Source organism: Artibeus jamaicensis, unplaced genomic scaffold (genome assembly GCF_021234435.1).
Source record: "Artibeus jamaicensis isolate MK-2021 breed Jamaican fruit bat unplaced genomic scaffold, CSHL_Jam_final contig_685, whole genome shotgun sequence".
Taxonomy (NCBI): Eukaryota; Metazoa; Chordata; class Mammalia; order Chiroptera; family Phyllostomidae; genus Artibeus; species Artibeus jamaicensis.
This window is the reverse complement of record NW_026521924.1, coordinates 18,040,057-18,059,547: the sequence shown is the minus strand read 5'-3', so window position 1 is coordinate 18,059,547 and position 19,491 is coordinate 18,040,057. Positions and strand designations below refer to the sequence as shown.

The 19,491-nt window shown below is 55.2% G+C and overlaps 3 protein-coding genes across 7 annotated transcripts in view; 2 read left to right on the top strand and 1 right to left on the bottom strand.

Moving 5' to 3' along the window:
• The first annotated feature begins 1,015 nt into the window (after nucleotides 1-1,015).
• EIF6 (eukaryotic translation initiation factor 6) lies at nucleotides 1,016-7,426 on the top strand. Of its 2 annotated transcripts, none has more exons than XM_037164634.2 (7): nucleotides 1,016-1,122; nucleotides 1,316-1,427; nucleotides 1,553-1,638; nucleotides 3,136-3,311; nucleotides 3,753-3,929; nucleotides 4,125-4,306; nucleotides 7,145-7,426. In XM_037164634.2, exons 2-7 carry the CDS (start codon nucleotides 1,321-1,323, stop codon nucleotides 7,152-7,154), a joined length of 738 nt encoding a protein of 245 aa, XP_037020529.1. In that variant the 5' UTR covers nucleotides 1,016-1,122; nucleotides 1,316-1,320; the 3' UTR covers nucleotides 7,155-7,426. The 2 variants fall into 2 exon arrangements, with proteins under 2 accessions (XP_037020529.1, XP_037020530.1); XM_037164635.2 differs by having other exon boundaries at nucleotides 1,017-1,093.
• A 721-nt stretch (nucleotides 7,427-8,147) lies between these two features.
• The window catches only part of MMP24OS (MMP24 opposite strand), a 36,053-nt gene continuing 24,709 nt past the window's right edge, over nucleotides 8,148-19,491 (top strand). For 3 of the 4 annotated variants that reach the window (XR_005085129.2, XR_008392690.1, XR_005085128.2), the window contains exons 1-2: nucleotides 8,148-8,269; nucleotides 13,497-13,633. Coding sequence is in view for 1 of the 4 variants with exons in the window: in XM_037164590.2 (XP_037020485.1) it covers nucleotides 8,351-8,512 (162 nt within the window). In the remaining 3 variants the exon portion in view is untranslated. Of the gene's footprint in view, nucleotides 8,270-8,347; nucleotides 9,316-13,496; nucleotides 13,634-19,491 lie in introns of those variants that run through there. The other variant, XM_037164590.2, reaches the window with a different exon arrangement.
• MMP24 (matrix metallopeptidase 24) overlaps nucleotides 9,961-19,491 on the bottom strand; it is a 41,187-nt gene continuing 31,656 nt past the window's right edge. The window contains exons 5-9 of the mRNA XM_037164588.2: nucleotides 19,053-19,214; nucleotides 17,587-17,801; nucleotides 15,474-15,612; nucleotides 13,772-14,038; nucleotides 9,961-11,901 (exon numbers count right to left, since the gene is read on the bottom strand). Of these exons, the coding sequence (XP_037020483.2) occupies nucleotides 11,564-11,901; nucleotides 13,772-14,038; nucleotides 15,474-15,612; nucleotides 17,587-17,801; nucleotides 19,053-19,214 (1,121 nt within the window). The 3' untranslated portion in view covers nucleotides 9,961-11,563. The remainder of the gene's footprint in view (nucleotides 11,902-13,771; nucleotides 14,039-15,473; nucleotides 15,613-17,586; nucleotides 17,802-19,052; nucleotides 19,215-19,491) is intronic.

Below are 19,491 nucleotides of genomic sequence, written 5' to 3'. Positions count from 1 at the left end.
TAGAAGCACTGACTCTGACAAGCGGGCCCTTTTCCTGAGCTCACCACTTGCCTGAGACAGAGTTAAACATGATACAAATCAATAAAAGCAGACATGTTATGACCCGGCAGCAGCCTCGTGTATCCCGAGGAAGGTGGAGGTGTGGAACTGCGCCTTGGGGGCTGGGGAAGTGCACCATTTAGGGCGGTTACAGGGGACTCCCTGGAGGACTGTGGATGGCTACAGGAGGATGGAGGGGGGAGGGAAGGGGCTCCAAGCATCCTCTGTCTTCACTGAGACATCCTGAGAGCTCTTGTGGCTTTTGTAGATCCTCCAAAATGCGGGTCAAGTACATCCCATCCAGGACTGCTTGTCCCTTGACCAGCACCATCTATCCTGGGTCAGAAAGTGGCTGCTGAGTGTGATGGAGCACATGCAAGGGGCACATAGTGGAAGACGATCAGCCCCTACACCCTTGCCCACTCTGGACCTTCCCTAAGACCTTGCTTCCTCCATCCTCCGGCCTCCAATACTTCTTCTGCCTGGCTTTCTCTCCTTCTCGGGCCCCTGTCTTGGTCTCACTTCTCACCTGGTCTTACCTCCATGGGTGACCTCATCCACCCCAGGCTTCAGCCCCAAATCTCGGCGCTTCACTCCTCCCTGGGCTCCAGATCTGGCCCGGACGTCTGTTTCACACCTCGCACTCGATCTGTCACCTTCCCCACACCTGCTTTTCCTCTGCAGGCTTTACTTCAGTAAACTCCTCCATCATCAACTCATCTGTGAGACGTTCTGGTTCCTCCTCTCGTGTCCCTCATATCCAGCCTGCCACATGTGTCGGTCGATTGTACCTCATAAAAAGTCCCTGAATGAATAAATGAATGAATGACGAACGAATGAATGTGAGCCTGCTGGGGGCGGGGCCAGGCGGCAATACCACCCAACCGATCGCGACCTCAAAGTCCTCCGAGAGGGTGGGGCTAGAGTGGACGCGTGCGCGGCTGGGGGCGCCGGGCTCTACCGGAAGTCTCCACGGCGGAGGCGGAAACGGAAACGAAAACCTACTTGAAACAGAGAAGAGTTTGTGGTATCGTGCCGAGCTTGGTGTTACCTGGTCAGTCCGTCTGGAGAGCGATCGCGAGGGTCAGCGCGGGCGCCCGGGGTCACGAGGGGTGGCGGCCGGAGGATTCGCGGCGGGAGAGTTTGAAGGGGCCCAGTGGGCGGGACCGGAGGTCTGAGGGCCCGAGAGGGGTGGGGTCGCGGCACGCCGTGGGGACCAGGACCTCAGTGGGGAGAGGATCCGCTGGCCTTGAACTCCCGGCCCCACCGCCCCCAGGTCTCATGGCGGTCCGAGCGTCGTTCGAGAACAACTGTGAGGTCGGCTGCTTTGCCAAACTTACCAACACCTACTGCCTGGTGGCCGTCGGAGGGTCAGAGAACTTCTACAGGTGCGGCGGGAGCGCCGGACCGCGATGGCCGTGTGTGGATGGGTGGCGGGAAGGGGTGCTGGGGGTCGGGGACACAGGCAGAGTGAGGGCTCAGGCCCCTTCCCACCGAGAGCATTTTCCTACAGTGTGTTCGAGGGCGAGCTCGCCGAGACCATCCCCGTGGTGCACGCGTCCATCGCCGGCTGCCGCATCATCGGGCGTATGTGTGTGGGTAAGCCAGGGGGAGGACTCCGAGGGAGGGGGGTCGAGCCTCCCGGCACCTTCTGTCACACCCCTCGAGGGGACCTGGGTCACCACCCGGGGTTTTTCAGGCATCGTCCATTATTATAGAATCTCTGAGGCCTGGGCCTAACTCAGTCTGTGTCAGCAGGTTAGAGACCATCTCTGGGGAAGGCTGCTGGGTCGTAGTAACAAAAAATAACATTAAGTGCTTTCACTCTTGTTTCCACCCCTTCTTCACGAAGACCCAGGTAGTTAGGAATTATTGGCCAAATTTGACTGATGAGAAAGCTGAAGTGACTCACCAGGTGCCACACCTAGTGTGAGGCAAGACTGGCATGCCTGTCCCCTGTAACTAACACTGGGTAGGTTGCTTTTGATTTCTGAGCATTCATTTCTGCCTTAAAAAAAATGACAGGCTTAGATTCTGGATCAACCCGTTCTATTCATTTAAATCTTCAATTCCTACCCCTCAGCACTGTTGAGGCCATTGGTCCTTTTCTGAGCTGGATCTGTCTCCCTTTCCTTCCACCCCTCATTTCTGGTTCTGCTCACTGGGTTCACGTAGAGGTGTTTTCCTTTATTTATTTATTTATTTATTTATTTATTTATTTATTTTTACCATAAATCTGATGGTGCTGGCCTCTGAGGATTTTCTTATTAAGGCAGAACACTCTTATTCCTAACCATGATCTTAGGACCTGAAGCAAGTTCTGATATAACAGGGGAGATTTCTTTTTTATGTTAGGAGTAACTGAGAGTTCAAAAGTCCACAGGACTGTGCCCATGTAGAGGGAGGCAGAGGTTTAGTCATTGTTGTCACAGCGACACTTGCTTGCCCACTGACCTTTCTGTATGTACAGTGCATCTTATGTAAGTGTGCCATGATATATTTGCCCTTCTGTTGACTGTGGGCATTTGGGTAATTTTCAGTTTGGTTTCTTCTAAATAGTGCTGCTATATTTTTTAGTAAATACATATGTATATATCTGTTGGATATACAACACCTAAGAGAAAGTGGGTGGGTCACAGGGTATTTGAATATTCAGTGTAGTAAATGATGCCAGGTAATTATCTGAAGTAGTTAATCAATTTACATCCTATTGGCTGCTCCATATTTTTGCCAACACTTGGTATTGATGGTCTTTTAAACATTTATAACCATTCTGGTAGGTGTGCACTATTGTTTTTTTAAGTGGCAAAATATACAACTGATGCCAAGGGCCCTTCCTGCTAGTCCCGATCCCCTGGTTGGTGGTGGCGAAGTGGGTAGGGTGGGTTGGGACAGACTCCTGGGCCGCCTCTGGCCTGCCCAGTGGGACTCCCGGTTCCCCCTTGGTGTCATGTGGATCACTGGGTTATAGGGCTGGAGTCTGGGCCTGAAGCTTTTCTGGGAAAGCTAACTGGGATGTTCAGCCTTCAAGGCTCAGCAGGTATCTTGTATATTCACCGTCTTTCCTTGCTCCACCCTCTAAATGGGTCTCTCCAGGAAACAGACATGGTCTGCTTGTACCCAGCAACACCACCGACCAGGAACTGCAGCATATTCGAAACTCCCTCCCAGACTCAGTGCAGATCCGGCGGGTAGATGAGAGGCTCTCAGCCCTGGGCAATGTTACCACCTGCAATGACTACGTGGCCTTGGTCCACCCAGACCTGGACAGGGTAAGGCAGCCTGGCTTGGCCCAAGAGTCATAAGACTGGTCTAGTAAATGGTTAGCCACTGTTCTTGCCTATCAGGTGGGAATTAGGGGTATCCCTTATGGTTTCTCTTTATGTCTGGGGTCTCGCATTTCAGGCCCTCACTGAACTAGCAATAATAGAGGCCTTTCATGGTGGGGTCAGTGTCAGAGAGCAGCTGGGGAGGGTATTAATCCTTCAGAATCAGGTCGATTGACCCATCAGGTCCTACCAACAGGGCCAGGAGAGATGATTGACAGTTGAACTCTTGAGTGTGGTTTAGAGGGTGGTATGGGGAGACCAGTGCCTCCTTTTTCTAGGTGAGGGGCTTAGGGTATCAAGCCCTAGGTGGTTCTGGGCATGAAGGACCCTGGGTTCTTTGATCCGCAAGTCCTGGCCCCTGAGTACAGTACCTTGGACTGACAGGAAACAGAAGAAATCCTGGCCGATGTGCTCAAGGTGGAAGTCTTCAGACAGACGGTGGCTGAGCAGGTGTTAGTAGGAAGCTACTGTGTCTTCAGCAATCAGGGAGGGCTGGTACATCCCAAGACTTCGATTGAAGACCAGGACGAGCTGTCCTCTCTCCTTCAGGTCCCCCTTGTGGTAAGCGTTGTTGTTCTCTGACCTCTGTCTCTTGCTGAAGCAGATCCTTTGTCATGGGTTCTTACAGTTATTACCTGTCTCAGTTTGGGATTGGGGCAGCAGGTCAGGCAGTGGGGTTTGGGGTGAGTCCTCACCAGGGATGGGAGAGACTTGGGTTGTTGATGCCATGATCCATATGGACCTATCACTTGGCAGGCAGGCACTGTGAACCGAGGCAGCGAGGTGATTGCTGCTGGGATGGTGGTGAACGACTGGTGTGCCTTCTGTGGCCAGGACACAACCAGCACAGAGCTTTCGGTGGTGGAGAGTGTCTTCAAGCTGAATGAATCCCAGCCTAGCACCATTGCTACCAGCATGCGGGATTCCCTCATTGACAGGTATCTGGGCCTCTCTTCTGCCTTTGGAGAGTAGGGGAAGGAGGTGCCACCTATAATGGGAACCACAGTGCATTCATACCCGTAGGTTCTCCTTGCGGGCAAGGGCACTGGTATCAGTGGGTACAGCTCGCAAGCATCATCTGAGCATCTGCTCACCCCAGGTTCGAAGACTTGGTTTAGTGTAGTGTACTGCCACTTCGGGCAGCGCTTCCCTCTGGGTCTGTCTTCATTCGTCACTTACCACGTGGTTTTGTAGTTTGTGTCTGCCTGTGTGTCGGTGTCCCCAGCCAGCAGACTGAGACAGAAAGAGCTGTGTACTGAGGGAAGGAAGGGAGGCTGCTCTGAGGGACTGAGGAGACTTCGGAGACTTTGGGTGCCTCGCAGACTTGGGGGGTGTGGGTTGCATCAGAATCACAATCATCTGGGTTTGGGGTGGGGGTTAAAATATGTTTATTGATCTGTTTAGAAAGAAAGCAAGTGGGAGAGAGAGGAGGGAGAGGGAGAGAAACATTGACTGCCTCCCCTTGTGCCCCAACCAGGGATTAAACCCTCAACCCAGGCATGTGCCCTTACTGGGAATTGAACCCCCAGCCTTTTGGTGAAGGGATCAGCACTCCAACCAACTGAGCCACATTGGCCAGGGCTTGTGGGGTTTTTTTAAAGTGTGTTCTTGGGCCTTAACCCTGGAGATTCGGGTGTGTCAGGCTCTAGAACAGAGGTGTCAAACTCATTTTCACCAGGGGCCACATCAGGCTCGTGGTTGCCTTCAAAGGGCCGAATCTAACTTTAGGACTGTATAAATATAACTACTTCTTAACTAGGGGCAAGGAGCTCAGTGCTGCTGCCAGTAAGAAACAAATTGCTAGGCCGGATAAAACAAGGTGGAGGGCCAGATGCGGCCCACGAACCTTGTGTTTGCCACCTGTGTTCTAGAATCTTCTTCCTTTGGCAGAGCAGCGATGCTGGATATTTGGCCTTCTCTGTCATTCCCCATTGAGGATCCTTCCCAAGGCATGCCACAGCCAACTAGCACAGGCATCTTCGTGAGGCTAGAAACTGCAAAGCAGATCAAATGCCCAGTAACGGACTTCCTACTGACAGTGGGAAGTATTTCCCTTCATTTATCCACTCATTTGCCTGATGTTCCATGAGCTCCATGTGGGGTATTCAGGCAACTTACTGCTACTTCTGCCTCTGAGAAAAGCTGTGGCTACACATAATTCTTAGCTGCCTTCAAAGGAGAAATAAAAGGTGCCTTAAGTTGGCTTAGGAAGCTCTGGTGAGACACTTTCTGGGATCCAGGAAGACTTGGTGGAGCCCAGTTCATTTAGTCTGGGCTTCAAAGAATGAGTAGGTAATCAAGTGCGTGGATTAGAGTGGAAGCACTGCGGACAGACAGATGAAGGAGTGGAGTGTGCGGAGGGGAAGAGTGGTATTCCCAGACTGTCAAGGACTCTGAGTGACCAAGTCAAGAATTGTTTTTTTTATTTTCAGCTACAGTTGACATTCAATATTATATTAGTTTCAGATGTACCGCGTAGTGGTTAGACATGTATGTAATTACAAAGTGATCCCCCCTAAGTCTAGTGCCCACCTGACACCATACAGAGTTATTACAATGTTATTAACTGTTTTCCCTGTGCCGTGCTATTTTGTAACTGCCAGTCTGTACCTTTTAATCCCTTCGCCTTTTTCATCCAGTTCCCCAACCCCCACCCCCACGTCAAGGAGTTTTGACCGCAGACCTGTGTTTTGGGTCTTTTGTCTATGTTGGATGCTTGTGATAAAGATTCCTCAGCTACTGATGCCCTCAGTTTGGAGTGGGGTCCAGCCGTGTGTGGTCATTTTAATAAGCTTCCCTGTGTGATTCTGAAGGGGCAGTTCAGAGACCACACTGACAAAGCCGTGTCAGCTCGGGAGAGCGAGCGGTGGAAGGGGTATGCACAGGAAAGTGGGACCAGTGGTTTGTCATTGTTCAGCCACTTTTGTTTGAGTACCTATTACGTGCCGTACAGTAGTGGTGGGCTGATGAATAAAATGTACCCCCCCCCCGCTCTTTTGGAACATAAGCTCTCATAACAAAAAGAAAGTACTTACACCATTAACCATTTAAAGGAAAAAATACCCCTTAGCAACCCAAGAACAGAGATTTCTGTAATCTGATCATTGGTACCTACTAAAAAACTAGAGCAAATGTTTCATTTGATGGTGAAATTTTAGAAATTCTCGTTAAAGTCACATAGTTAGCAGCACTAGTCAACACTGCAGTTTCAGAAAATTAAGAAGTGGGTATTGGAAAGAAGAGACAAAACTCATTCGCCTCGTTTGGTTTTGAACCCATTGAGTTTGAGGTGCCTGTGAGACCTCACGATGAACGTGTCAGGTCAGCCCTTGGATATACGTGCTTCATTTTTACGATCACGCGCATGACTATCACTTGCAGGAAGAAAGTCCTGGCTGAGCCCTGCCACTGGGGGATTTGTGGTCTAGGCACGTCCCTTTGCCTGTCTGAACCCTTTTGTTCCCATCTCTCCTGTCTGTTGGACTTGACCTCTGAGGATCCAATTTAAGACCAATAACAGTTTGCATAAATAATAAGTTGACCCACCTGAATAGGAAAGGAAAGGAGTTACTTTTAGCTTTTAAGCATTGAGAGTTCTAGATTGGATTGTAACTCATGGCATCGGTGGAACCTGGAAGGGGCTTTGAGTGTGGCTTTTCAGGGCTGAGCTGGAACAAAGGGCCTCAGGTAGGGGTGGAGGCAAGCACCTTGAGAGTGGAGGGTGAGGCGTTCTCTGTGAGGCACTTACTGACAAATATTCCTTCCTCTCTTTCTAGCCTAACCTGAATCACCTTCCATGCCGTTTTGCGGGCTCCTGGCTCTGAGCTTTGGCTCCCTGTCAGCGTCCTACCCAGTCTGCCCTGGATGCTGGCAGAAGGGTGGCAGAGAGCTTGTGGGTATCGAGTGGCAGGATGCCCGGCCCTTCTTCACCTGTGCCCATCTCCTGGATCTATAGTTACTGCAAAAATCTGCCATGAGCTGGCTGTCAGTCGTTATGATTCCTGGCTGAGAGCTGTGCTGTCCTGTGCCACCCAATTAAAGGCAGCTTCTGTGCATTATGAATGTGTTGTTTGTTTGGCAGCTTCAGCCTGCACCCAGCCCTCACCATTGTTCCAGGGGTAGGAACTGGGGTAGGACACACACACACATACTCACTCACTCACTCCACAGTCTTGCAATCCACTGCGTGCTTCTCCCGTTTTCCACTCAGCCTTCAAAGGATGAGATTCTGGTTTGTTTTTTTTTTAAGATTTTATTTATTTATCTTTAGAGGGGAAGGGAAGGAGAGAGGGAGAGAAACATCAATGTATGGTTGCCTTTCATGTGTCCCCTGCTGGGAATTGGTCTGCAAGGAACTGGTCTGCAACCCAGGCATGTGCCCTGACTGGGACTCGAACCGCCATTGTCTGGTTCGCTGGCCCGTGCTCAATCCACTGAGCTACACCAGCCAGGGCTCTGGATGAGATTCTGTTTTAATTCTCTCCTGGGCTGTTGTGAGAACCCTTGGGCAGAGCCCTGTGTAGGGCCCTGGGGCACCTGGCCATAGGGCAGTCTTGTCCTTGACCCAACGTGGATGGGTGGCCTGGCTGCCTGATGCCATGGATGCCATGGACAGCCTCATCAACCCCAGCAGGACCCTACCTTAAGGTGCTTGGGTCGGCGTTCTGTTGGTGTGGCAGCTCGCGGGGCGGGGCCCTGGGAGGTTGGGGCGGGATTGGCCGGCTACTGGTGGGTGGAGTCGTTTTCTGGGCCCTGCCCCCGGGACCCGGAAATTTCCCGCAGGCGGCCTGTCTGTGACGTCACGACGCCGGTCACGCCTTTCCCAGCGGCGCAGGCCCTTGAAACCTGGAGGTCGGCCCTGCGATTCTGAGGAATAGAACTTGCTGCTCCCGCAGCGCGAGGTGAGCGCCGGAGTGGGGCTGGGGCTGGAGGGGGCGCGTGGGGCTGGCCCAGCACCTGACGAGCTTCTGCTCCTGCAGACCATGGGCGCTCAGCTGAGCGGCGGCGAGGGCGCCGCGGAGCCCGCGCAGCCGCAGCCCCAGCCCGCGGCACCCGCGGGCCCTGAGCGACCGCGGCCCGAGCCCGGCCCCTGGGGGCCGCTGGACGACGTGCGCTTCCTCATCGCCTGCACCTCTTGGTACTGACTCTCCGCCCTCCGATTCGCCTCTCACCGTCTGTCATTCTGTTCGCTTCACCTTGTCCGGCCACTGTCGTCCGACCCCATGGCCCGGTGTCTCTCCTAACCTGTTCCCCCATTCTCGCGCCCCACCCCAGCTGGCGCCCGGGACACGACAGCGAGTCGAGGAGGTGCAGGGGTGGGGCCCATGGCGCACCGCCTGCTCTCTGGCCCCTCCTGCCACCCTGAATTTCTTCGTTTCCCACCCGGTACCCAAGCCACCTCAGACCTGCGGGCTCGGCCCCACCCCACAGCTCTGGGTCTTGGGTCAGTCTTCCTGTCACTGACTTCAGAACCCGGCCAGGGCTCTTGGTAAGACCCTAGGGCTACTCACCTCACCTCACCTCACCTCTTCTGTCCCTTATTGCTGAGAGCTGGGCTCTTGCTTTTGTTTCTGGTCATTGCACCACGTGCCTTGACTTGAGAGAAGACCTTGCCGCGGTGACCCTTCCCGGACCCCTCCCAGGGGAGGTTGCTCCTCCAGCCCGGACCCCAGGGAGGCATTATCAAGTGGTATTGCTGCGACCCCGGTAACTCTGGGCCTCCCCAGTTAGCCTTTTGGAGGGAGGGGGCGTCTGATTGCTGGGCTGGCAATGAGACGAATGGGACCGTTTCCTGGACACCTTGAAATACCCTGCTTCTCTCCTCCCAGAAGTTTCTCAGGCCGTTGTCAGAACCTGATCCTCTGTCCCACATCCAAGGGAAATGACGCACTTTGTATTTTTGTTTTATTTAGAAATGATTTAAAAAACATTATACAAAGGCTGATCAGTTTAAAATGTGACTGACATTGAAATGCTGTGACATTCCCCAGGCTGAGGGGAAGCTGGGCTCTGGGCCCCAGTACTTCCCCCTCTGTCTGCTCTGCCCTGGGACGATGGACAAACAGGTGACCGTGAGACAATGCAGGAGAATCGGAGACTGGAAGCCTCCAGGCTGAGCCCTGTCTGGGCCCAGCCCTACATCCCTCACATCTGCAGCCTGGGCTGCCTGCCTCCATCTCCTGCTCTTCCTCACCTGACCTTGGTAGTTTCAGGAGCCAACGGGGAACCTGGGGGGCCTAGAGCGTTCAAGAAGTGAGAGCACCAACCTGAGGAATGGAAAGGGACCGGGAAGGGGGAAAGGGAGGCCAGGAAGAGATGGATAAAAGAGACACTTCTGATCTCATCTTGGACCCGAGACCCAGCCAGCCCACTGGGTAGCCTGGGCATGTAACAACCTCTCTGTGCTTCATTTGAGGGCAGGGTGAGAATTGCCCTCGGCTTCCCAGGGCCTACACTAGTTTCATGTGTGTGGACAGGTGTGAGCTAATAAAGTGCTTCGCAAAGTATAAAACACTGTACAAACCTATGAATCACTAATATCTCTGCTGTTGTTCCCCACCCGCCCCAGGGAGCCCGCCCTTGACCAAAATGAGAAAAAGAAGGATAATGACAGGGAACACAGTGGACCCAAATAGGTGCCTCTGGGACAAGACATTTCGCTTGGGACAGTTCCCAGGCAGCAGAAGTCCCTGTCTCCTACAGGTTAAGCCAACCCGCAGACCAGAAGCCACAGGTGGCAGCAAGGCCCATGCAGGGTTAGAGGGCCAGGGTGGCATCTGAGGCCCCGCCAGCACCCTAAAGACTGACAATGCCTCTTGGATTTGGCAGAGAGCCAGCGGGCATCACTGAACCCATTGGTCTTGCCTAGGGCTTCTCAGGGCTGCCTCCACTGGGTTGGAGTAAGGCAAGCCAAGCCCTAGGAATTCCTGCCAGACAGTGTAGGGTGGGCCCCTAGGATTGGGGCCATGACCCATTGGGGGTGCCCTTTTCTAAAGAGCAATGCAGGAAGGTGGGCCTAGTGTGCTGGACTAGCAAGGGCCAAGCTCGTGATGTGAACACTGGTTTTGGGCCGAGAGGTTCAGTGGGCCTCCGTGTAGGTGGGGGGTGTGGGCTCAGCCCTTCAGAAAGCTGCCCTGAGTTCCTTACCCCAAGGCTGAGAAATGGCCTGGAGCCATTTCTGCCTCACTCAGGCTTTCAGGCTGAGCCCCCAGGCCACAAGCTATAGGCCCGAGTGGGGCTGGAATCTGGGGGATGGGGCCAGGGTCAGGGGAGTAAAGGGTGGTCACACACTCAGATCAGCCCCCGGAAAAGGGGTCAGCTCCTGTCCCAGCGCTTTGGCCTCATGAGCCGGGCCCAGCTCCTGGAGTGTATGGGTGGTGGAGTGGCCTTAGCAGCACCTTGGTCCTTATCACATGGGGGAGGGCCTGCCACACTGGCCTCATAACCAAAACAGTCACCTCTAATTCATCTAAAGCCTCAAGCAGCCTTTGCAGAATGGGACTTTAAAGAGTAGAGACAGGACATTTAAATATTCAAGATGTGACAGCTAGGTCCTTGTGAGACCCAGCGGGGCCACAGCCCTGCCTGCAGCCTGTGACCCTAAGTCCTGGGTCTCAGAGGAGACCCTGATGTACGGAGCAGGTTTCCGGAGGGATTTGCTGCATGCCAGCAGGGGAAACCCATCTCGTTACCCACCGTGTTGGCAGCAGGGATCCTGTAGCCTTGGAGAACAGTGGGGTATGGGTGGAGGGTACATCTGACCAGCAGGTGTTGGCAAAGAGGGACCAGGACTGGTGGCTTCTCCCAGATGGGGCTGAGAACGCTAGTGCTGGCTTCCCACAGAAGGTGCTGGGTCCAGCCAGGAGCCAAGCTGTGGTGTCTCATGGACACCACCGGATGCAGTGACCACAGGTCCTCCTCCTGGCTTGGTGCCTGGCCTGCTGCCTTGAGTAGGGAGCAGCTTACCCAGGACAGAAGGCTGGTGTCTGGGTGCCGGACAGCCACTCTCAGGCACAGCTGCGATCGCTCCCTGCCCCACGTTCAGCCTAGGCCAATGCACCCACCACTTCAACTACATGACCCCTGGCCTAGGGCCCTGCTGGCTCCAGTGGGCAGTGGCCAGAGCTGCCCCTCAGGCCCTGGTGAGGAAGGGCCTGGCTGGCCAGACTGAGTGGACAGAGAGGGCTCTGGGCTGCTCACACCCACTCCTGGACTGGCCGCTTATAGTAGGTGACAGGCTGAGGGCCCGCCTTGTTCTTGAACTGGAAGATGGTGTAGACCAGCACCAGGATGCAGAGGGACAGGATGCAGGGGATGACCACGGCCACCGCGTTCACGGAACCTGGCACGTCGTTGATGGTCACCATGATGCCCACGTCATCCTGGGGCAGCCGCCGCTCCTTGCGCCGTTCAACCTCCTTCTGATTGCAGCCCATCCAGTCACGCAGGATGTTGCGCGGATAGCCAGGCTCCACACTCAGTTTCTGGTTGTCAAATTTCCAGTAGTCCCGGCCCTTGTAGAAGTAGGTGTAGTCTGCAGAAACACAGCCCCGTGTTAGTGCCACTCCCAGACACGTGCCCCACACCCGCTCTGGGCCAGGGTGAGGGTGTGGGTTGCTGTGGCAGCATGGAGGAGGGGCACCTCTCCCGCCCCAGGGCAGCTTCAGAGGAGCTCTGAAGGAGGGGTGGGTTTCTGAGGTGCTGGGGGCAGGGTGTTGGCACATGGGGGTGGGGGAGTGCAGAGCTTGGCGCATCCTGCAAATAGTGTAGCTGCAGAGATGGGCACTCAGGACCTGGAGCAGCCATTGAGGGGCTTTCAGTAGAATTGGTAAGTTCAGTTTGTGCCTGCCAGATGGGGGCCTTCTCAGTCCTGTCACACTGCTCCACAGGCGCCCTCAGGTGGGTCAGATCGAGCCCCCAGTTTGGGGCTTGGACAGCACTGTCTCCACAGCTGTAGGGCCTCAGTCCAGCTCCTGCCTGAGCCAAGGGAGGCAGGGAGCAGGACTTCTCCTTCTCTTGACAGCAGACACTATCTCTTCACATTTATCAGGGATTTTTTTTTTTTTTTTTTTGGCTTGGCACACATCGCTTTGCAACACTGATTGCAGGGTCTCTGGGATCCTTCTAGGGGATGGGCTGGAAGGAAAAAAGGGAGCAGGGCTGAGGGCTACCCCAAGGCGCCCAGCAACAGCCTCAGCCACCAGCCAGTGCAGAGATGGAAAGCAACGCTCTCAGAAGGCTCTCATTGGCCGGCTCCCCCCCGGCCGGGACTTTCATTGGCCAAGGTCCTTGATGTCATCCGTCTCTGAGGCTGCCCAGAAAGCAAGACCACGTGTATAAAGCATTAGATACACAGGAGAGCCACCAGATAGCTGCCGCTCCTGTCCCTGTGGCTGTCGGCTTTCTTACCAGGGACATCTCAGAGTCCTTCCCAAGGACCTTCTCTAACGCGGCCCCTCTGCCTCCTTGTCCTCTCACAGCATTTCTACATTTCTACCCCTTACAGCCTTTGTTGCTGCTTTTTTTTGCCTCTAGCCTGGGAGCCAGGAGGCAATACAAGCCTTGTTTGTGTGCTCTATCCTTGCCCTCCCACACAACCTGGTTATAAGTAATCTCTGTGGAGTGAATGAATCTGTCATTCCATATGAACTAAAACGCACCGCCAAGCTGATGATGATGATGATGATGATGATGATGATGATGATAGCAGCTAAAACATATGGCATTGGCCATGTGCTCTGCACTGGTTTAAGGGCTTTACATGATTTATCTTGTTTAATCCTTACAAAACCCTAAGAGACCGGTACCATCGTTATCCTTATCTTATAGACGACGAACTTAGAAAATGAGTGATTTGCCCAAACTCACAGTAAGGGGTGGAGATGGGGTGTGAACCCAGCCAGGCTGTGCTTTTGATCCTGTCAGTGGAGATGTGTTCAACGAACATCTGTGGATGCCACTCTGCCCCTGGCAAGACCCAGCCCCTCCTCTTGAGAAGCTCCTCGTCTGGCTTCTGGGAGGAGCTTGGAAAATGTCTCATAAATCAAAAAGGCTTCTCTCTCTACCTTCCTGCCCTCAAGCCCTGTGGAAAGTCTCCTTCGAATCACCATATCCCTCACTGCTTTGCAGATGCGATGACTTGAGGAACTCCGAGAGCACCCCAAGGGCCACTGAGGAGGGCTGTCTGAAGGAATGCCGTCAGTCTGTGAAAACACCTCTCAACTTCGACTCATCCCTGAAGATGAGAAACCGTGGCTTGGTAGCTGGTAGGAGAATTTACTGTGTGAATGTGGGTGGATATGAGGCAGTTGTCTGCCCCCAGGTGTTTCTCGAACCTGGGTACCCCAAGAGGGTGCCCATGGGCCTTGCTGGGACCCCTCCCACCCAGCCCGGCCCTTACGTACATCCTTCCTTGCTGATGAAGGCCCCCTGGGGGGCCTGTGGGATGCCCTTCCACACGGTGATGGGCTTGGGGTAGCCAGGGTCTGTGGCCCGCCGCTCTTCACTGTAGCGCCAGTACTGCTCGCCTTTGAAAAAGTAGGTCTTGCCCACGGGTTCCCAGCGCAGAGCCGTGTCAATGCCTTCTCGGGGCAGACAGCTGCCCAGCTCCCCCAGGCTGTGGGGGTACCCAGGCTCCACCGTCACCTCCTTGAACACCCAGTACTTGTCACCTGTGGCCAAGAGGAGCCCAGGATCAGCCTTGCCCAGACACTCAATGCCAGAAGTAGTGGCTAGTGCCCCTTGCCCATCTTCTACAGGGTCTGAAGTCATTATTGGAGCCAGAGTGTCTGGGGGAAACAGCCCTAGGCCTGCTGGATCCCCTCAGTGGGAGATGGAGGCCTCTTGGCCCAGGCAAAGCTTAGGGAGCGAGAAGCCAGAAGCCAGTCACAGATCCCCAGCAACTCACTCCATGCTCCCAGGCTCCACGTTTTACCCTCTTTCCTTTCGTGGGACTTGCTCCTTTCTCTTCTCTGGGTGACCTCAGCCACTCACACACACTAGTGTTTCCCGCCCACCCCCGCCTTCCACCAGTGACACCCAACTCTGAGTGTCATCCACCGTCTCCCAGTGGATCTGGGCACCAGACACAGCACCCTGATGGGCCACCAGCCTCTGGGCATTTCCAAGGCGGCTCCCTGGAGTTCTTCACCGCCACCACAGGGGGCTGCCTCCCTCCTCACTTTCAGCTTCCCAGAGTCCCTAACCGGTGCCAGTGTCACCTTCGACCCTGTTTCCTCTTCCTCTCAGTGCTCGGCCTCTTCGAGGCCTGGTTTTGGTCTTCTGGGTGTCTCTAGCCTCACTGCTGCCCCCTGCTGTGCGCCTTACAGACTGCGCTCTCCTCAGCTCCCAGCAACCATCTCAGAAACGGCCTCCCACCTCTGCACCTGCCCTCTAGCTCTCTGCTGCTCGGAAACAGTGGATTTTCGGGGTTGCCCTAATGGATCAATATTAAATTCTGGCCTGGCAAATAAGGCTCCTCAGGCCTCACCCCCAAAGTGCCCCTCAGGCCATTCCTCACAGCTTTCCAACTCGGGGTGCCACACACGTGCGTGTTCCCACTCTCCTTCGCCCATGCTGTTCCTTCCCCCTTGAAATGCTTTCCTTGCTTCTCACTAACTGTCCGTGTCTCAGCCTCCCGGGGCCTGGCCGAGGTCAGATAACTGAAGTGAAACCACCTAGCCCAGGGAGGGCACCCGGTGGGCGTGCAGCTCACGTTGGCCAGCCCCACCCCCTTTCCTGACCTCTCTAGCCTCTGGGCTGTGTGACCCCCTCCCTCCGGACTCTTACAGAACTGACTCGGTGGCCTGTCAGGGAACACCAGTGCTCTGCAATGGCCCGTTCAGCCCTCTACTGCACGTGACTGAGACTTGTCGCCCCACTGACTTGGGCTCATATGACCCCCAACAAGCACTTCCTGACTTGACTTCCTCAGAACGTGTACTGCCTGCCAGCAGGGGTCTGTCCTGCTGAGGCCAGTGTCTCTGTCAGGACTGGAAGGACCGGTAGTGCACCTGCCTCCCATCCACCTCTCCCAGTTTACAGATGGCAAAATCGGGTCCCGAGGGCAGAGAACCATCCCAGGTCCCTCAGCACAGGCCACATTACCTTTGAAGAAGACAAATCTTCCATCAGCCCTTTCATAGGCTGCATCTATGCGGGCGGGCAGGCCCTTCCAGAACTGCTCGATCTGCATGGGGTAACCCTCCTGTACCCGGTTATTGCGCAGACGCCAGAACCAGCGATCCTGGGGGGTTGAGGAAGAGAGGAAGAGGCATAGCCTCTGAACCCAGTGCTCAGTCCAGCAGCCCACCACCTTCCCCTGGGCCCGGCCTCAGAACCTTTCCATTTACTGCTTCTAACTTTCAAGGCCCTGTGAGGAAGACAGGATGCTCGTTAACTCCTTTCACTAAGCCTCCAGATGGCTCTTGCTGTGGGAGGGGCCATGAGACAGAGCAGAGAGGTCTGATGGCGGGGACCAGGTGTGGAGGAGCCAAAGGGGATGATGCCTGGGCCCAGAGTAGCCACATGAGGGCAGCAGAGAGTCACTGAGGTCCACAGGGCCACTGCCTGGGCTGGTGGGAAGCTGAGATGGTCACTGATCCTGGGCAGAACGACCTCCTCATACATGGCTGGCTCCATCCAGCAGGCCAAGGACCATGGGAAGCAAACCGTGGGAATTCTCCCAAGACCTGGGTGTGAATTCAGGTTTCCCCACTTACAGCTGCGTGACCTTGGGCACAGCACTTTAAGAGCCCCACCTGCAAATGCGGGTAGTAACGGTGGGGGCGGGGGGAGCAGTCAGATGAGAGATTATAGGCAAAGTGCCTAGAACAGTATGGGGCATATAGTCAAGGTGGACTAAATGGCAGACGTGTAGGATAAAAGCCCTCCTCTTCAGACTGGTGCCTCGTCCCACTGCGGCCCCCGGCTGTGGGCACGCTGGGCAAGGCCCATGCCTCCTAGGACCTCGGTTTTCTTACGTGTAAATGAGGATGAGAAAAGCTAGACTTGCCCAGGAGCCATTCAGTGGGAGATGCACGAATACAGAGGAACGAACGTGACTCCTAAAGATGGCGCAGCAGCTGGAAAGAGTGTTTAAAGGTGTTTTACAAGGCACTTCCACATCCAGTTTTTTGAACCTTATTTTGATTTTCACACCTCTTGTAAGTATATCTGAGATAGACAGAGCCTTAGGTGGTTTTCCTAGAGCCACTCGGTGAGAGGCAGGACTAGGCTGACCCAGGGCGCCTGATGCTTGATCAGTGCTCAAAGCCTGCTGGGGGGAACTCCACGAGGGGAGTGGACGGTCCTCCACAGCCTCCCAGAGTGACGGACAGGTGCCATCCAGATCCCCTTCCCTGGAGGGCTTACTGCCTCTGAGGCTGGGAGTGTGGCCAGCCGCTCGGGATGGTCCCAGCTTCAGAGGGTTCCCCCAAGGTCATGTCCTTCCTTATCTGCTGGCTCAGTGGGCAGGGGTATAAAGTTCCAGCCCTCGGGGCCCTAAAGTGGGATAATTCTGACCAGTAGACGTAGCTGCAGAGACCTCTGGGGATGGATGCGTCTGCAGTGGGCCCAGCGGTGGCCTGTCTCCTCCTCCTGCCCGATCCCCCTTCTCTCCTCCAACTCCTGCCTTCCAAACACCACCTCAGAGTCTGCTTCCCTGAGAACCCAACTGCCACACACCAAGCAGACCGCCCCCTCGGTCAGCCCAGGGCTAGCAGGACAGGACCAGACCGGTGACCAGATGTAGCCTGGCTTCCTTTCCGTCAGGCTCACCTCAGTACCGGCCTGTCAGCCCTGGTAGGATCTGGGGACGGACGCAGCCACCACTGTGCCAGCCCCTACTCCAGGCCGCCACCTTCATGGCCACGCGCTATCTGATCTTTGTACACCCGTCTTAGGGGAGTGACTCCCTAGTTTTCAGATGAGGAAATTGAGGTCCAGAGCAGGGAGGCAACTTGCATAAAGGCACAGACCAGAAGCTGGTCTCCAGCACCTTTCCCAGCATTAACCCCAGGAAGGTTCAGGGTCGCTGGTCTTCCTGCCTCCCTCTTGATTTACTCAGCGGCAGCAGGAAGAGACCCTTGTCCTGGCCATTGGGCCGCCTTTCATCCAGGCCCCATAGCAGGCTGAATCCCGGAACCTCAGCCTTCTTTGGCTCCATGGAGGGAAAGAAATGGGAAGAGACCCCTGGAAGGTGGCAGTCGACTGGCCCTACCTTAAACACAAACATCTCTCCCCGGAAGAGGGCCACTGTGTTGAAGTTGCCATCACAGATGTTGGGTTTGGCTCCAGGTGTGGATGGCCGGTCCCCGAGGGGCGGCCGAGGGGGCCTGGGCTGGCGCTCGTGCTTCCTTTCAGACGGCGAGTGGATCCTGCGGACGGGGAGCGTGGGGAGAGGCCGTGTGGGCTCCAGGGGCTCGGCTGGGGGTCCTGCCAAGGAGAGAGGGGCTGCGTCTTAGAAAGGGGCCAGCCACCCCCTGACCCCCACTGCCCTGTCTCATCATCACCCCGGCAGCTCTGAGACCAACAAGTCGGTCACACTCCGGCCTCCTGTCCTTTCTCCCCATTTTGTACTCCCCCAATCTGAGAAACTAGGTGAAAAATAACCATTAAACGGGACTCGCAACTATCTGCCCTCAAATCTGGTATCTTCTTTTTCTTCTCTCCTGCTGTGACAGGACATGTCCCTTCTTAGGCTCAGTGTCCCAACCCTCTTTCTGCGTCCCTCCACACACCTCCTCACGCCCCCTCCATTCTTTATCCTGCTCCCATGTGGCTAGTGGCTACTACATTGGATGCCAGAGATTCCCAAGTCAATGTCCCAGCCCAGGTGTCGGAGCTGCGGACTGGTCAGTCCTATTCCCCACAGTCACGAAAGCCAGAAACCTTACTGTCACCCTTCTCCTCACCTCACGTCCAATCTGTTGGCAGACCCCGGCCATTCTGTTTTCAGAACACTTCCCAGTTACCGTCACCCCTGACCAGCCTTCTGCAGCTTCAACTTCAGACAGCCTGCCTACGCTCCAGGGCTCTGGGTGGGGCCTCCCACTCCCTGAGGCCCTTAGGACCTCCAGAGGGAGCCCTTCTGTGCTCCGTATCCTGGGGGTGGTGGGGGTGGGGCTACGCTGTGTGGACAGGCATTTGCTGAAGAAAACTGGTCTGCCATCTCCACCTACTTGCCAAGAGCAAGAACCTTGGCACATACCAGCCTGACCGGAGAACTGGGAGGGAGGCATGGTAGCAAGCTTCTCGCATTTTATCAAGATACCAGCCTAGCTTCTTCTTTTTTCTTATTTAAGAAAAAAAGCTCGGTTTATAATACTCATCATGTTGTATCACTATTACTTGGACAGATGTGTGAATCTCTTGGCTAGAGGTGGGACCCCTTGAGAGGTGAACCACAGGAGGCTAGAGGGGGGTGTGTGGAGGGGAAAGAGGCGAGAGGAGAGGAGGGGGGAGTGGGCCTTTACTCATGGTTGTCCCTCCCGGTAGCAGCTCAGACCCTCCCCTTGGTTTCCCAAGATGGGGGTGGGGAGGTGGCCTTGCCCCTCTGGTTCAGCAATGACATTTGTCAGAGACACACAGCTTCCTGGGTAGATGGCAATGCCCCCTCCATGACAGGTGGGCAGTCACAGCCCAGCCCCGTGGTCGAAGCGGGGGCCCCTCCCCCCGGCCACGCACCATAGATCTTCTGGATGCCCTGGAGGTCGTCCTGCGGCAGCTTGAAGTTGTGTGTCTCCATGTACTGGTAGAAGGGCGCCATGATGGCGCTGGGGTCGTTGGAGTGCTCCAGCCCCAGTGCGTGGCCCAGCTCATGCACCGCCACCAGGAAGAGGTCGTTCCCTGCGGACAGGGGGAGGGGGAGGGGCACCCACTTAGGTGTCAGTCAGTCATCCCTTATGTCAGCAAACACCCACAGGCTTTGTGCCTGCAGGCCCTGTGCCGGACACTGGGCCGTAGGGAGAAATCAGACATCCCTGCCTTCCAGAACTCTCAGTGTAAGGGAGGGTAGGGGGAGAGAAAGAAAATAAGTGAAACTGGTGTTGCGGGCGCTTAACAGAGGACTGCAAGGGTCAGGTGAGGATACCGAGAAGGGAGGAATCCTTTCAACTTAAAGGAA

Bases quoted from the DNA above. Each gene is read 5' to 3' on its own strand.
- EIF6 (XM_037164634.2), top strand. From the start codon at position 1,321: ATGGCGGTCCGAGCGTCGTTCGAGAACAACTGTGAGGTCGGCTGCTTT. The intron at 1,639-3,135 runs GTAAGCCAGGGG...GGGTCTCTCCAG, and splicing joins CATCGGGCGTATGTGTGTGG to GAAACAGACATGGTCTGCTT. The intron at 3,312-3,752 runs GTAAGGCAGCCT...TTGGACTGACAG, and splicing joins TCCACCCAGACCTGGACAGG to GAAACAGAAGAAATCCTGGC.